The following is a 15,024-nucleotide window of genomic DNA, read 5'->3' as shown; positions in this document are numbered from 1 at the left end:
CCCTTTGGCTTGGGGTTGGGAAAATTTTAAAATAAGAGTATATTAGGTATGTTCTGTAATAAGCTTGAAAAGGCACCCTTGTGGAAATAGATCCTTGGGGAAACATTTAGGTGAAAACAACATTTTGAAGTCTATGAAATGAAATTTACTGGAAAGTTAGAGGTGCTACTGTTTTCCTGGGCGCTCTACTTGTGACAGTTAAGTATAGATTGAGCCCAGGGCTCAGCACATTAGAGACCTAAGGAAGAAATCATTTCTTCAATTTTTCCTCTGCAGTGGTGGTGACCGCGGTGGCTTCAAAAATTTTGGTGGTAAGTGCTGAGTATCCCAAAATGTTTCAGTGGAAATGCTATATAAACCTAAAAGCCACCAATATCCCGCAGACGTAGTCTAAGCCCTTTCTTACTCTGTTGAGGCTGGTGTGTGTTGTGTGCTTAAAAAAAATTATATATATGCATATATATATATCTCAAAATATTAAAAAGACGAAGTTGATCTCAAACAGTCCAATGGGTTTCTACACAGTGAATTTGCATGAAAGAGTCTGGTGACCAATGAATGAGACCTTCACTGGATTTTGTCAATATGTTTTTTAATAAAGGTAGCTGACATGGTGTTTTTAAATTATTACGGTTTTCCAATCAGCCTTCACAACCAGAACTTAACAAAAGTGATACTAGTGTAATGCCAAAGTGGCTGGTGCCGTCTGGGACAAGTTTAAGGGAATATTGACATTCATCTTGATTTCTTAAACTTTTAATAAGACTTAATTTATATACTTACTTTGTAAATCTGTGATGGTTACTTACAAGGATTTTGGAAGTATTGACTTTTCATGCCTTGGTTATTATTACTGTTTTTAAATGATTTCTTATGAGTTGCCTTAAATAGCTTTCTTTTTCTTTTTCTTTTTCTTTTCCCTTAGGTCACAGGGATTATGGACCCAGACCAGATGCTGGTAAGGTTTATGGTAGTTTGTGACTCTGCCATTAAGAGAATGTTAGTTTTCCATTTTTTCAAAGGAGAAGTGTGTGTGTTTGGAGGAGTTAGTACAGGAGGAAGATTTGATTTGATAATGCTGCCAGAACCAGGGAGCTTCACTTCTAAAGATGTACTAGCAAGAAAAGTTCAGGGGGATTGATTGGAAAGTTTGCTAGGAAAAATTACTATGTTTGTGCTTTCCCATGCTCTCTACTTTTTCTTTTGTGAAGAAATACTTGATTTTGTACTGCTAATTAGCATTATTTGTTTAATTACTGCAAATCAAGTATGAGAGAATTGGTATGATTGGGGAATTAGAATAGCTGTGTTTAAGAAAATATTACAATGGATTGATAGTCTGGTCAGTGGGCCTAAGAAACCTGAATTCATATATGAGAGAATTGTCTTACTCTGGGCAGAGGTCACTAATTTCTTTTCTTTTCTTTTCTTTTTTTTTCTTTTTTACAAAACATCTTTCTTTCTACGTGTGCCTTTCTTTTTGTTTTTTTTTTTTGGCTGTGTTGGGTCTTGGTTGCTGCGCGTGGGCTTTCTATAGCTGTGGCGAGCGGGGGCTACTCATTGTTGCAGTGCACGGGCTTCTCATTGCAGTGCCTTCTCTTGTTGCGGAGCAGGGGCTCTAGGTGCGCGGGCTTCAGTAGTTGCGGCACATGGGCTCAGTAGTTGTGGCTCGGGCTCTAGAGCGCAGGCTCAGTAGTTGTGGTGCATAGGCTTAGTTGCTCCACGGCATGTGGGATCTTCCCGGACCAGGGATCGAACCCGTGTTCCCTGCATTGGCAGGCAGATTCTTAACCAATGTGCCACCAGGGAAGTCCTCAGAGGTCACTAATTTCGTGTACCTTTATATTTTCAAATGAAATTCAAGGCTGCCTGGAGCCTTTTGAAAGTTATGTAGAGATTAAAAATCTGAGCCAAAATTTTTTTTTAAATTAATTAATTTTAATTAATTATTTATTTTTGGTTGCATTGTGTCTTCGTTGCTGTGCGCTGGCTTTCTCTAGTTGCGGCGAGCAGGGGCTATTCTTCGTTGCGGTGCGCGGGCTTCTCATTGCAGTGGCTTCTCGTTGTGGAGCACGGGCTCTAGGTGTGTGGGCTTCAGTAGTTGTGGCACACGGGCTCAGTAGTTGTGACTCGCGGGCTCTAGAGCGCAGGCTCAGTAGCTGTATATATTGAAATCAGAACTTTTGTTTTTATTAAGATGCTAAAGTATTCTATATGGATGGCAATTTCTGAATTATCCCTTGGTGGACTGAATTTATGTGCATCTTTCTTGTTTTGTTATACTAATCCAAAAGTGTGCATGTAAGGTAAGGTGTGTGTCAAGGTGCCCCTACTCTCTGGTATATATAAAGCTTATTGCAATGAATGGGAAACCAGCAATTCTGCTTGGCTTGCTTGGAAGTTCAAGGTGTCAGATTTGGGCAGTTTTCTACTAGAAAGCTTTAAAAGTATTGATTAGCCAGAAAGAATTAAAACTCTCCAAAGAAAGGAATGCTACTTTATACTAACTTTCTTCATCTCTTACTGAGCTTGAGTCCTGTATCTGAATCTGAAGAGTGAGATTTGTAAGGTTTCCCTTAATTGGTCTATGTATTTGACATAGTGTGGACTTGATCCACTTTACGTGAAGTTTAGTTGTGAGAATTGACCTACCAAATAACTGTTATGACCATTTTGCATGTTTATCTAAGAGGTTTCATGTATTGGTCCTTTTTCCTTTTGGTCACAGAAGTAGTTGAATATTGAATAATAAATTATTATTCTTGATTACTAAATAGGATGTAGTAAACCTAAGGAATATGTAAAATTAATCATGGTTTTTTTTTCCCCCATAGATTCAGAATCTGATAATTCAGATAACAACACAATCTTTGTACAAGGACTTGGGGAGGGTGTGTCTACAGATCAAGTGGGGGAGTTCTTTAAACAAATAGGAATTATCAAGGTGAGTAAAAAATTGGCTTATGTTGAAAATCTCATAATTATCGACATATTCTGGTTAAGATACATAGGTTACATAATAAGCCCATACTCCAGTAAGGCTTGTCTCTTAAAGTTCCCTGATGCACATGCTCACCCATGTCTGTAGGCCTTTGCTAAGTTTGCTAAAATACATGAAGATTTTTATTCCTCGCTTGTGTGTACCTTTCCACAGCCTTCCACAGCTTTGGCTTTCAATCTTAGGACTCTAAACACAGTCTCTGCCTAGCTCCTAAAATTGTGAGAACCAAATGAAATTGTGAAAACATTTTTATATTCTGAAATGCCAACATATGAAAACCCAAGTTATTACTAACAACTTTTTATGTTGGTATTTAATGTCTGCTATATATTTGCCCAATATAATAATGCTTTATTTCATAACTTTATTGTACTTAAGTGTCTCATGCACTGTTTGTTTCATGCATATATTTTCATCTCCTAACTAGAAAGCATTTAGATTAGTGTTAGTAGATTGAAGCATTTGCCTGATATCAGTTTGCAGTTGCTCTTGTTTTGGTGTCCGTGGAATTACTTTTTTTTCCTCCTTCTTGGAGAGTAAAAATTTCTTAAGAAATTATTAATTACACATGAAATATGTAAAAAATTCACACAGTTCTTGTCTTCCACTCCCTTCTCAACAAAATCCAGTGTGTACGCCTTAATGGTAATTTATTTATTTGCTTGGTGAACATTCTTCCTGGTCTTTTTTTTTTTTAAAATTTTACAAGGTATATATTTATATGAAGTATTATCTGTTTTCTTTTTTGTGGGTTTAAAGAAATTATACATGGATAAAACAGTATATACTGTGTATCATTTTTTTAGTTTGTTTTTCACTTAATGTATTTTAGAGAGTTTTCTTTTTCAGAACCTACAGATAACTTCATTTTTATGTTAAGTTGATAGTATTTATTGTATGGATACGTAAATTCCTTAAAAAAATAAAATTTTAATTATCTATGTGGTTCATGATCACTTTTTCTTAAAATACTGACACCCACTTGTTTGTTCCTCAGACAAATAAGAAGACTGGAAAACCAATGATAAATCTGTACACAGACAAGGACACAGGAAAGCCAAAAGGGGAGGCAACAGTATCATTTGATGACCCTCCTTCAGCTAAGGCAGCCATTGACTGGTTTGATGGTATAGCTCATTCATATAGTTTCTTTTTTTTTTAATTTATTTATTTGGTTGTGCTGGCTCTTGGTTGTGGCAGGCGGGCTCCTTAGTTGAACTTGCCGGCTCCTTAGTTGAAGCAGGCAGGCTCCTTAGTTGCGGCTCCAGGGCTCCTTAGTTGCAGCATGCATGTGGGATCTAGTTCCCTGACCAGGGATCGAACCCGGGCCCACTGCATTGGGAGTGCAGAGTCTTATCCATTGCGCCACCAGGGAAGTCCCTCATTCATATCGTTTCAACATGTGGTTTGGCTAAATGTTTTCTAGTATTGAAGTCAAAATATGTTCTCATAGACGGTGATTATCTTCATGTTTACTTTTTTAGATATTCTATTGAGAATACAGGCCAGAGTTTTTACATACCTTTAGAAATGAGATGAACTCTGTCTAAAATATTTCCTTATGTCATGCTTTGTGCTTAAGGCCACCCTAATAGAGATGTAGAGGGTTGGCCTGGTTGACTATATTCTTTTTAAATTTAGGTTAATTTCCCTTAAAATATAATCTTAATACGTACTTAGAAGAAACAGTAAGACTTTTTTTCCCCCTGAAAATAAGAAAATATGGGAGAGTAGAAGAAAGGAGTAAAGCATCCATAGTTCTCTACATAGAGACAACTACTGGTATTAACTTTTCCTTCCAGTTAGTTTTTTTAAAATAAATAATTAATTTTTGGCTGTGTTGGGTCTTTGTTGCTGTGCACGGGCTTTTTTTCTCTAGTTGCAGCGAGCAGGGGCTACTCTTCGTTGTGGTGTGCGGGCTTCTCATTGTGGTGGCTTCTCTTGTTGTGGAGCACGGGCTCTAGGCACGTTGGCTTCAGTAGTTGTGGCAGGCGAGCTCAGTAGTTGTGGCTCGCGGGCTCTAGAGCACAGGCTCAGTAGTTGTGGTGCACGGGCTTAGTTGCTCTGCGGCATGTGGGATCTTCCTGGACCAGGGCTTGAACCCGTGTCCCCTGCATTGGCAGGAGGATTCTCAACCACAGTGCCACCAGGGAAGCCCCTTCCTTCCAGTTTTTTAAAATAGTTTATCATTATACTCCAAATGTAGTTTTGTCTCATGCTTTTTTTCACTTAACGTCTTAACATAGTCATTTCCCCATGTTATTATAAATTCACTGTTTTTTTTTACCCTAATTTAATAATAACTAACACTTACTGCATGTTTACTGTGGTTTATGAGCTAGGCATGGTTCTAAGAACTTTATGTGCGTTAACTCAGTTTGATCTTCACAGTAACCCTATAAGATGTACCCTTTTATTACCATTTTACGGATGATGAAACTCAGGCACAGAGAAGATAAATAATTTCCAAGACCACAGAATAAGTGGCAGGGTCAGGACTTAAACTCAGGCAGTCTAGCACCATTGTCTGTGAAGTGCTAAACTATGCTGGATTGACAGGCACTTGTGGTCCCTTCCAGTTCCAAGAGCATTGCACCTGTGTCTTGCAAGACATAATTGCATTTCTTTACTTCTTCACAGATGAGGTTATGATAACTCTGTCTTCACCTCCATTTTCTTTACTTTTTTGCCCTACTCAGGCCCCATCACCTTGCTCTTGAAGGCTAGGTCCATTCTCCCTCACTTTTCTGCTTGTGTCATAGTTTCTGTGAATCATAAAACTATCATAGCTTATGATATGTTAAAAAAATTATTGTGCCTTTCCCCCATAGGGCAAATGAGCCTCTTAACAGTAACTCCATAGTTCAGCTCTCACCAGGTCTTTTTACAGCTTTTAAAATACTGATCCATGGGTTTCCTATTTAAAAGTGCTTGTCATACCATCTGACATTGTGGAAGGTTGCCAGTCACAACAATTAGGACTTTGGTGAGAGTGCTAAGACTCCTGGATTTATAACTATTTTATGACTCCTTGGGCACCTTTTCCTTATATGTCAGTTCTCTTATTTAATATAAAGTGAAAATTTCTGTCTCTAAGGCCCTGGGACAGCAGAATATGTGTATGTATGCATGTATATAAGTAATCACATATGCACACATTTGTTTTTTTTTTTTTTTTGTGGTACGCGGGCCTCTCACTGTTGTGGCCTCTCCCGTTGTGGAGCACAGGCTCTGGACGCGCAGGCTCAGCGGCCATGGCTCACGGGCCCAGCCGCTCCGCGGCATGTGGGATCTTCCCGGACCGGGGCACGAACCCGTGTCCCCTGCATCGGCAGGTGGACTCTCAACCACTGCGCCACCCGGGAAGCCCTGCACACATTATTTTTAAAGATACTACTTGTCTAAGGTAAAAAACATTTCAAACGGTACCAAGAGTATATAGTAAAAAATGAGTTTCCTTTCCACCTTTTCACCTACTGGAGTTAAGCACAATAGGCCGTGTATAGACAGGCATATGTGTGCACATGCATGCACATACACACTCATTCCCTTTAAAAAAAAGAAATGGTAGCATACTACGTACATTGTTCTGTACTTGGCTTTTTTCATGTAAAATTTTAGATGGTGGTTTTTTTTGTTTTTTGTTTTTTTTGCTTAGTAAGAAATGACTGTCTCCTTGTGACAGATCTGCTGTATTTAGTAGATTGTGTCATGTTCTAGTACAGTTACCTTGACTCTTTGGAACACTAGTGTGTTTGAATTTCTGTGAGGACATGTCAGTTATTCCTCTGAAACTAAAAATTTGTAAGTTTTATATTTTTGAGAGGTGGAGATGTAGAATAGCATTTCTGCAAAACCATTTCTTTTTTTTTTTTTTAGGAAAAGAATTCCACGGCAACATCATTAAAGTGTCTTTTGCCACCAGAAGACCTGAATTCATGAGAGGAGGTGGAAGTGGAGGTGGGCGACGAGGTAAAATACTTATTGCTCACAGGCCTGGGTATTACACAGAAGGTTTGGATTTGAGTCCATGTTCTGTCCCTGTTGTGTGAACTTGCTACTACTTCTCTCTCCCTATCGGTCTTTTTCCTTCTATCTTAAAAGTGAGGTACAGAATAGGAGATGAGGTAAATAAGGTGTCGTAATAGCTAAGAAATTGGTGGAAGAAGGTTCCAGAAATCTCTTTGGAAAGCTATATAAAGCAGTTTGTTATTCACCTGGACATTAGGAGGTAGTTGTTTAAATGGTACCTAATTAGGTAGTTAATCTGACCAGTTTGGGAGTTCCCTGATATGTTGATAGTTACTTGTAACTCTTTCATTTCCATTGTGTCTAATTCCTTAAATTTGGAATATGTCTTCTCACTTAACCTTTATCCCGGAGATTCTGAAACTAAGGAGGGCATTATAGAAAGTGGACTTCGAAGTTTTTTAGTGCATTATTTGCACTTAAATGTGTGCCTTGGGGTCTTCTTCCACATCTCCTGCATTGACTAAATAAGTAAAGCCCCAAATCAAAGAATCATGGAGTCCTGCCATAAGGGGTTAATTTGAGGGGGTGCTGCCCAGTTATTGATGAACACTTGCTCTTAGTTCTTTCGTCTGATGGTTTTCCTCTGCTTTGTTAATGTCTGCTACTGATTCCTCCCCACTCCTTACTTCCCCCAGGCCGTGGAGGATATAGAGGCCGTGGAGGCTTTCAAGGGAGAGGTGGAGACCCCAAAAGTGGGGACTGGGTTTGCCCTAATCCGTAAGTATACCATTTATTTTGGTAGGTGTAAGAGTTGGGATTGGGGTTGGAAGGTACAAGAGGGGGTTCTGAATCCATTGGAAACTATTGAGCATTTTATTTTCCTCCTTTCTCAGGTCATGTGGAAATATGAACTTTGCTCGAAGGAATTCTTGCAATCAGTGCAATGAGCCCAGACCAGAGGACTCTCGTCCCTTAGGAGGAGGTGGGTCAGCCTTTAACAGCATCTGCATGCTATTAATCTTCTGACTGGCATTAAGGAGACTTTCCATTATTCTGCTGGCCTTACTAGTTTGCATTTCTGCCTTGCAGATTTCCGGGGAAGAGGCTACGGTGGAGAGAGGGGCTACAGAGGTCGTGGGGGCAGAGGTGGAGACCGAGGCGGCTATGGTGGAGACCGAAGTGGGGGGGGCTATGGTGGAGACAGAAGTGGCAGCGGTGGCTACGGAGGGGACAGAAGTGGGGGTGGTTATGGGGGGGACCGAGGAGGTGGCTATGGGGGGGACCGTGGTGGTGGCTATGGAGGAGACCGAGGCGGCGGCTACGGAGGAGAGCGAAGTGGGGGGGGCTACGGAGGAGACCGTGGTGGTGGTGGCTACAGTGGGGACCGAAGTGGAGGCTACGGAGGAGACAGGAGTGGCGGCGGCTATGGAGGAGACCGAGGTGGCTATGGAGGCAAAATGGGAGGAAGGTGAGTATTAGAATGTACATACTAACCTTTCTACCTCACTGCTCTTAGATTTTAGAGTCTGAGCCCTTTTCATCACATTTTCTTCCTGTCCAGTTTTTTAGAACTTGAATTTCCCATTGTCACCTCTTTCAGTTAGGTTGGAGAAGATCCGTTTAGCTTCCTGTTTAGCAATTCCTAAAATTTGTTTTGGAAATTCTTATTCATGATCTTTATATTTGGATGAATGTAGGTAAATGTGTGTGTATTCTTTCTCATAGCTGAAGATAATTGAGATTGAGAGATGATTTGAAACTGTATGTAAATCAGGCATTCTTAATCTAAGTGAGGGGAGAGCACACCTTTTATAGGAGTGTGCTTTTATAGGAGTGTGCTTTTTTTTTTAGCAAATCACACGTGCTACCTTGCAGTTGTTTCTCTGGAGATTCTGTACACCTTTTCCAGATGAAAATCACTGGTGGTACTGATGGGAGTGTGCTATGCACGTGAAAGCTGTAGAGGCAAAAAAAGTTGAATAACCAGTGATGTAAAATAACTTCAGTTACTGTGCCAGAGACAATATAGGGTAGCAAGAATTAGTAAAGCATGTAGTTAAGAGCACAGAGTTTGGAGACAGACTGTCTTCTTTCAAATCCTGGCTCCACCACTTATTAGCTGCTTGATAAGCAAGTTACTTAACCCTTTGGAGTGTCAGTATTCTCATCTGTAAAATGGGGCTAATGATATCTCCTTTGTGGAGTTGCATTAGATTATGTTACAACGGTTGCCATGGTAACCATGCCATGCCGTGGGGCCATGGTAATCACTGTATAATTGTTAGCTATTAGTAATTATCATCTATTAAACACTTCTTACTGTGTGGCAAATCCTGTGAAAGTGTCTTTGTATACTTTAGTTCTAGTCCTTCTGTCAACCCTAAAGGTAGATGTACTTGCCATTTTACAGAGTTAGAAATGTTGAGTAACTTTTCCAAGATCGCATAGTAAGTGGCAGGTCCAGAATTCTTACATGAAAGTGTTTGCTTGCTTATTCCACTATACTACTCTTCTTTTTAGAGTTCTGGAATGGCAGTCTCTGACCTGAAATACCACAGTGGTTTAGAGTCCTTATTCTAGATGGAAAAATTTTTAAGAGAGTTAGTGATAGCAGGGCTTCTAGGAACTTTGTATGTCTTAAAGCTGATAAATTAGACATTTCGTAAGCACCTTCTAGGAGCAGAGAAATATATTAGGCATGGTGTCATTCTTATAGAAATTGTCAAGCTGATGCCAGTCACCAGCACCCTGAAGAAGTGTCTGATGCTTTCCCCTGGTAGAAAATTAGAATTTAGTCTGGCTCTTTATTTTTCATTCCTAGAAACGACTACAGAAATGAGCAGCGCAACCGACCATACTGATGACTGTTTTGAATGTTCCTTTGTCTCTGACATGATCCATAGTGAAATTGCCAGAGTTTTGCCTGCTGCTTTCCTCGTGGCCTCTTCTTGCGTAGTGAAATTAAGTGACATTTGGATTTTTATTTGGGTGGGAGGGCTGGGACAGTTTTCCTTTTAGAAATGTCCATCGAAATATCCCCCTTTAGTTTCCAGCCTTATCCTTCCCAACCCTTGAAGCTAAGTGCGTTGTAAAATATTGCCAAAATGGAAAGTGTTTTGTAATACTGCAATAAAGGATGTTTGTTTTGTGGACTTTTGTACATTAGTGCATTGTTCTGTCACACTCAGGATGCAGTCACAGCAGATTCGAACTCTAAAGAATTAGGAAATGAATTCTACTTCATGAAATTAAAATGTTACTTCCAACCATATTTATTGAGTTCCTACTCCATTTAGAATAGTAGTTTCCAAGCATGACTGCATGTCAGAACCACAAGAGGAGGTTGTCAAAATTCCAGATTCCTAGGCCTCACCCCAGGTCTACTGGATCAGAAATTGGTGGGATGTGGGGAGGTAGAGCTGGGAATCTTAATTTATCTTTAGATCACCAGGTGGTTTTGATAAAAACCAGGTTTACAGCTGAGAACCATTTATTTAGGGCAGTGTTCTAGACGCTGGGAATATGGGGGTCCAAGGGCTAGGAAGGAAGAGTAAGGGTTTGACAAACCAGGGTTAAGATACCAATATACATAATATGTTATTTGATATTCTTTAAAAAACTATTTTTCCTACCCTTACCAAGGGTAAGGCACTGCATCAGATACTGGATATATTACTCATCAAGCAAACAGAGAGTATATAGTCTGATAAGTGCTCTGGTAAGAATAGTACAAGGTGCTTTGAGGGCTGGTTGGAAGGATACTTAATCCAGTCATGGGGGATTGGGAAAGCTTGGTGAGCCTTGAGGAAAGAGTAGGAATTGGCTAAGTAAAGAGGCTGGGGAGGAATTGGTGTTCCCAGCAGAAAACTGACATGAACAAATATTAATAAATCAGGAGTTAAAAGAGTGAGGAACAGGCTGTGCCCTTGAGAATTGTATGTAGTGCACTGTGATTGGAGGAAGAAGTTTAAGAATGGGCATGCAAAAGATAAGACTAGAGAGGTAAGCCAGCTCTACGATAAGGTCCTTGCATTTCATTTTCCCCCTGCCTCCATATGGGGAGTCATTAAAAGATTTTAGGCAGGGGAATGGCCTGACCTGAGTGGCATCAACTGAAAGATAATTATGGCTGCCTAGTAGAGAGGCTGGACTGGAGACAGAATGGTATACCAGGTGAGAGATAATACAGGTCTGAGCTCAGATAGTGACTGGATGAGGAGGAGATAATAGATTTGAGAAGTGAAGGGGTATATTTGATGGGATTTGGCTGGATGTCAGAAGTAGTGGGGAGAAAAGAGTCAGGTTTCTGGCCTGGGCAGTTGGGTAGATGTGCTATTCATTGAAATAGGAAACACTGGAAAAGGAAACAGGTTTGGGAGTAAGATGAGGGAAATTAATTCAGTTGTGGGTAAGTAGAATTTGGGGCACTTGTGAATGTCCCTTCCAAGTAGGGACATTCAGTCAGCAGCTGGGTGTGCAAATCTGCAGCTCAGAGAACAGCAGCACTGAACATTACGTGCCACTGATGTTCCTTACTGACTTCTGTCTCCTTTGCTAGCTTTACTTGCCCTTTACGTGTTAGAAGTTTCTCAGTTTGTTCTGATCCCCTTTCTTCTATTTATACGCACTTGTTAAAAAAAAAATTTATTTATTTATTTTTGGCTGCGTTGGGTCTTCGTTGCTGCGTGCGGGCTTTCTCTAGTGGCGGTGAGTGGGGGCTAAGCTTCGTTGTGGTGCATGGGCTTCTCATTGCGGTGGCTTCTCTTGTTGCAGAGCACAGGCTCATGCAGGCTTCAGTAGTTGTGCTGCATGGGCTTCAGTAGTTGTGGCGCACGGGCTTCGTTGCTCCGCGGCATGTGGGATCTTTCTGGACCAGGGCTCGAACCTGTGTCCCCTGTATCGGCAGGCGGATTCTTCTTAACCACTGCGCCACCAGGAAAGCCCCTATACTCACTTTTATCCTGGGTTTTATATGGTGATGACTACACCAAATTTATGTCTCCAGTCTGTCTTCTTCCCTTAACTCTGCATTATATCCAGCTGCCTACTTGACTTTTCCACTAGGATGTATTTAACATAACTTTTTTTTTTTTGGTGACTCCGCTGGGACTGAACAGAACTTCTGATCTCCAAATCAGTTTCTTTCTTCCTGGTCTTCCTCATCTCAGTCTTAATCTACCCAAATCAGATCAGATAAAAAACTTAGAACTTACATTTGATTTCTCTTTCACTCATCCCATACTTGCAGGTCCTTTTAATTCTACCTCCAAAATATATCCTGAAACCATCTTTATATTCTTAGTTCTAATCCTGGTACAAGCTACAGTCATCACTTTTCTGGATAACTGCAATAGCCCATTAATAGGTCCCCCACAATCTTGCCCCTCTAAAATCTATTCTTCACACAGCAGCTAAACAATATGGTAATGATGTAAATCAACCTATATGTCATGCCTCTTTAAAACCCTTTCAGTGACCTCCCATTGTATGTTGGCTATAAATTCCTTACCTTGGCTTACCACGCCCTGTATGATCTGGCCTTTGTCTCCACAACCTCATAGGAGAATATTTTTCCATACTAGCCTTACCTTAACCACATTGGTCCTAATCTTGATGGTACAAAACGTGCTTCTGTTTTAGTATCTTTGCGTGTGCTTTGTGCAGGATTCTCTTTCCTCATATTCACATGGTTGACATCTTTTCATAACAATGTTGGGTCAAATCGCAGCCTCCCTCCCAGGTGTTTGCTGACCTTCGTATCTAAAATACTTCTTCCAGTCACACACACATCATCTCTTAATGATGTCCTCACAGTACTTATCACTATATGAAACGATCTTTTTGTGGTTAATTTCTCTCCTCCATTAGAATGTAAGTTCCAGGAGAGTAGGGAACCTCTTCTGATGTTCACTGTTCTACCCCAGTACCTAGGTAGGTACTCAATGAATATTGACTAAATGAAAGACTCTATTATTATAGATTTGAGCCATTAGTATATAAATGGTAATTAAAGTGATGAGAGTGGATATGATTAAAATAAGACTAGTGTAGTGGTTTTCCATCTTAGCTGGATACTAGAATTAGCTAGCAACTTTTTTAAAATGCAGAAGATGTCTGGGCTCCACTCCAGAACAATGGAATCTGTGAGGCCTGGGACATTTAAAAAACAAAAGCCCCAATTGATTCTAATGGTTTTGGAGTCTAGAGAGAAAAGAGCCTAGGACAAAACCCTGAGAAGTACCAATATTTAAGAGATAATAGGAAATTCCCTGGTGGTCCAGTGGTTAGGACTCCTTGCTTTCACAGCTGAGGGCCTGGGTTCCTCCCTGGTTGGGGAACTAAGATCCCACAAACCACGTGGTGCAGCCAAAAATAAAAAAAATAATAATAGAAGAGGATACTGAAACAGACTGGGAATACCAGTGAGGTGTCAGTGGAACCCAAGGGAAGAGTGGACTACAAGGAGGGAGAAACTAATGGGGTCAAGTGCTCGAGTTGGCCAAGTCACATAAAGGATAGAAAGCATTCATTGTATGTAGCAATACGGAGGTTATAAATTATCTTTGCATGAGATTTCTCAACCTTGGTGCTACTCACATTTTGGGTTGGATAATTATTTGTTGTGGAGGGCTGCCCTGTGCTATGTATAGGATATTTAGCCACATCCCTGCCCTCTACCGCAAGACACCAGTAGCAGCCCCCAATTGTGACAACCAAAAATGTCTCCCGACATTGCCAAGTGTCCCTTGGAGGGGGCAGAATTGTCCCTTTTGAGAACTACTGCCTTAGCAAAAGCAGTTTTGGTAGAGAATTGAATTCTGAACCCAAACTGAAGTAGGGTAATAAATAATAGAAATTAGAGAAATGGAGACAGGTAGTGTGGACAACTATTTAAGAATCTTGATTATGAAGGATGATTAGAGGTGAGGTGAGCTAAGGAGAGGAGGCATCTAGAAAGGGTTATGGGTTTGTGGGAGGTTATTTTTAAGATGGATGGGAATTGATCATGTTTATACACTATTTGAAAGGAAATGGGGAAAATTGATATTCAAATTCCTTGAAGGAATGGCACCCAAAACACTGGTGGAGGATTTTGCCTCGGAAGAGGAGAGTGCCTCTTGCACTGTAATGGAGCTAAGGTTAGTGCAGATGCTGATAATCGTAGTAACAGATGACTGACATTTATTGGGAGCTTACTGTATGCCAGGCAATTATAAGCAATCCGTATGTGTTAACTCATTTAATTCTCATAACAATGCTGTGAGGCAAGGAGGTATAGGGAAAAATATTCCTTTTGAATGTAAAATCAGAGAAGAGGTGAATAGTGTAAATGATTTTGATTGCTACTGGAAAGGGGCTTTTAGAAGGGACACTGAGGAACAGAGACCCTGAAAGGTTAAGCAACTTACCCAAGATCACATCTCTAGTAAGTTACAGAGCTAGGATACTAACCAGAGTATCTGGCCTTAGAGCCTGTGCTATCAACTACTGTATACAAGGATTCTTATAACAGGTGGCAAGAAGTTGAGGTAATTTCATCTGATGTTTTTAATTTTTTTCCCCCGAAGAGAAATTATAATGGCCTACTGAGAGTTGGGGAGTAATAAGATAGAAAGTTTGAAGAGCCTGTAGGAAATGTGAAGAGAGCAGAGAAGGCTTGAAATTGTAACTAGGAACCCATAAAATTGCCAGACAGCAATAAGAACTCAGTTAAGATAGGAAGCAAGTATTTTGAGGGAACCAGTCTATGGATGTGTGAGTTTTCTCCACTATAATCAGCAACCTGGTTATAGGATCAGAGGCAATTTGATTCAGGGTTGGGGATTTTACTAGTCAGAGAGAGAGATGATAGTGGAAGTATAAGAATAGTGAGAATAGTGGTTGATGGATGGAGTCCCAGCTGAGTAGAAATTTAAAAAGTAAGAGGGGGCTAACAGGGAGAATGTAGGGAAGTCAAGACCTTAGTGTTATTGATGAGATTCAGAGGCCTGGTAGTGGGGATAAAAAGAGCTGGAGAGATAGAAGGTTTGGGTCAGAAAGTAGATGTTCAC

The 15,024-nt window shown here is 40.4% G+C and overlaps 1 protein-coding gene across 3 annotated transcripts in view; it reads left to right on the top strand.

The window, feature by feature from the left end:
- The window catches only part of TAF15 (TATA-box binding protein associated factor 15), a 29,076-nt gene extending 18,951 nt beyond the window's left edge, over window positions 1–10,125 (top strand). For all 3 annotated transcript variants that reach the window (XM_027087412.1, XM_027087413.1, XM_027087414.1), the window contains 9 exons: window positions 277–311; window positions 926–958; window positions 2,835–2,944; window positions 3,999–4,128; window positions 6,881–6,973; window positions 7,669–7,750; window positions 7,867–7,955; window positions 8,063–8,441; window positions 9,795–10,125. In XM_027087412.1, the coding sequence (XP_026943213.1) occupies window positions 277–311; window positions 926–958; window positions 2,835–2,944; window positions 3,999–4,128; window positions 6,881–6,973; window positions 7,669–7,750; window positions 7,867–7,955; window positions 8,063–8,441; window positions 9,795–9,834 (991 nt within the window). In that variant the 3' untranslated portion in view covers window positions 9,835–10,125. The remainder of the gene's footprint in view (window positions 1–276; window positions 312–925; window positions 959–2,834; window positions 2,945–3,998; window positions 4,129–6,880; window positions 6,974–7,668; window positions 7,751–7,866; window positions 7,956–8,062; window positions 8,442–9,794) is intronic.
- The last annotated feature ends 4,899 nt before the right edge of the window (window positions 10,126–15,024 follow it).

The sequence above is a fragment of the Aethalodelphis obliquidens genome, unplaced genomic scaffold (assembly GCF_003676395.1).
Source record: "Aethalodelphis obliquidens isolate GAN/ISIS:26980383/991018 unplaced genomic scaffold, ASM367639v1 scaffold58, whole genome shotgun sequence".
Classification (NCBI taxonomy): domain Eukaryota; kingdom Metazoa; phylum Chordata; class Mammalia; order Artiodactyla; family Delphinidae; genus Aethalodelphis; species Aethalodelphis obliquidens.
This window is presented reverse-complemented; position numbering and strand designations above follow the sequence as displayed.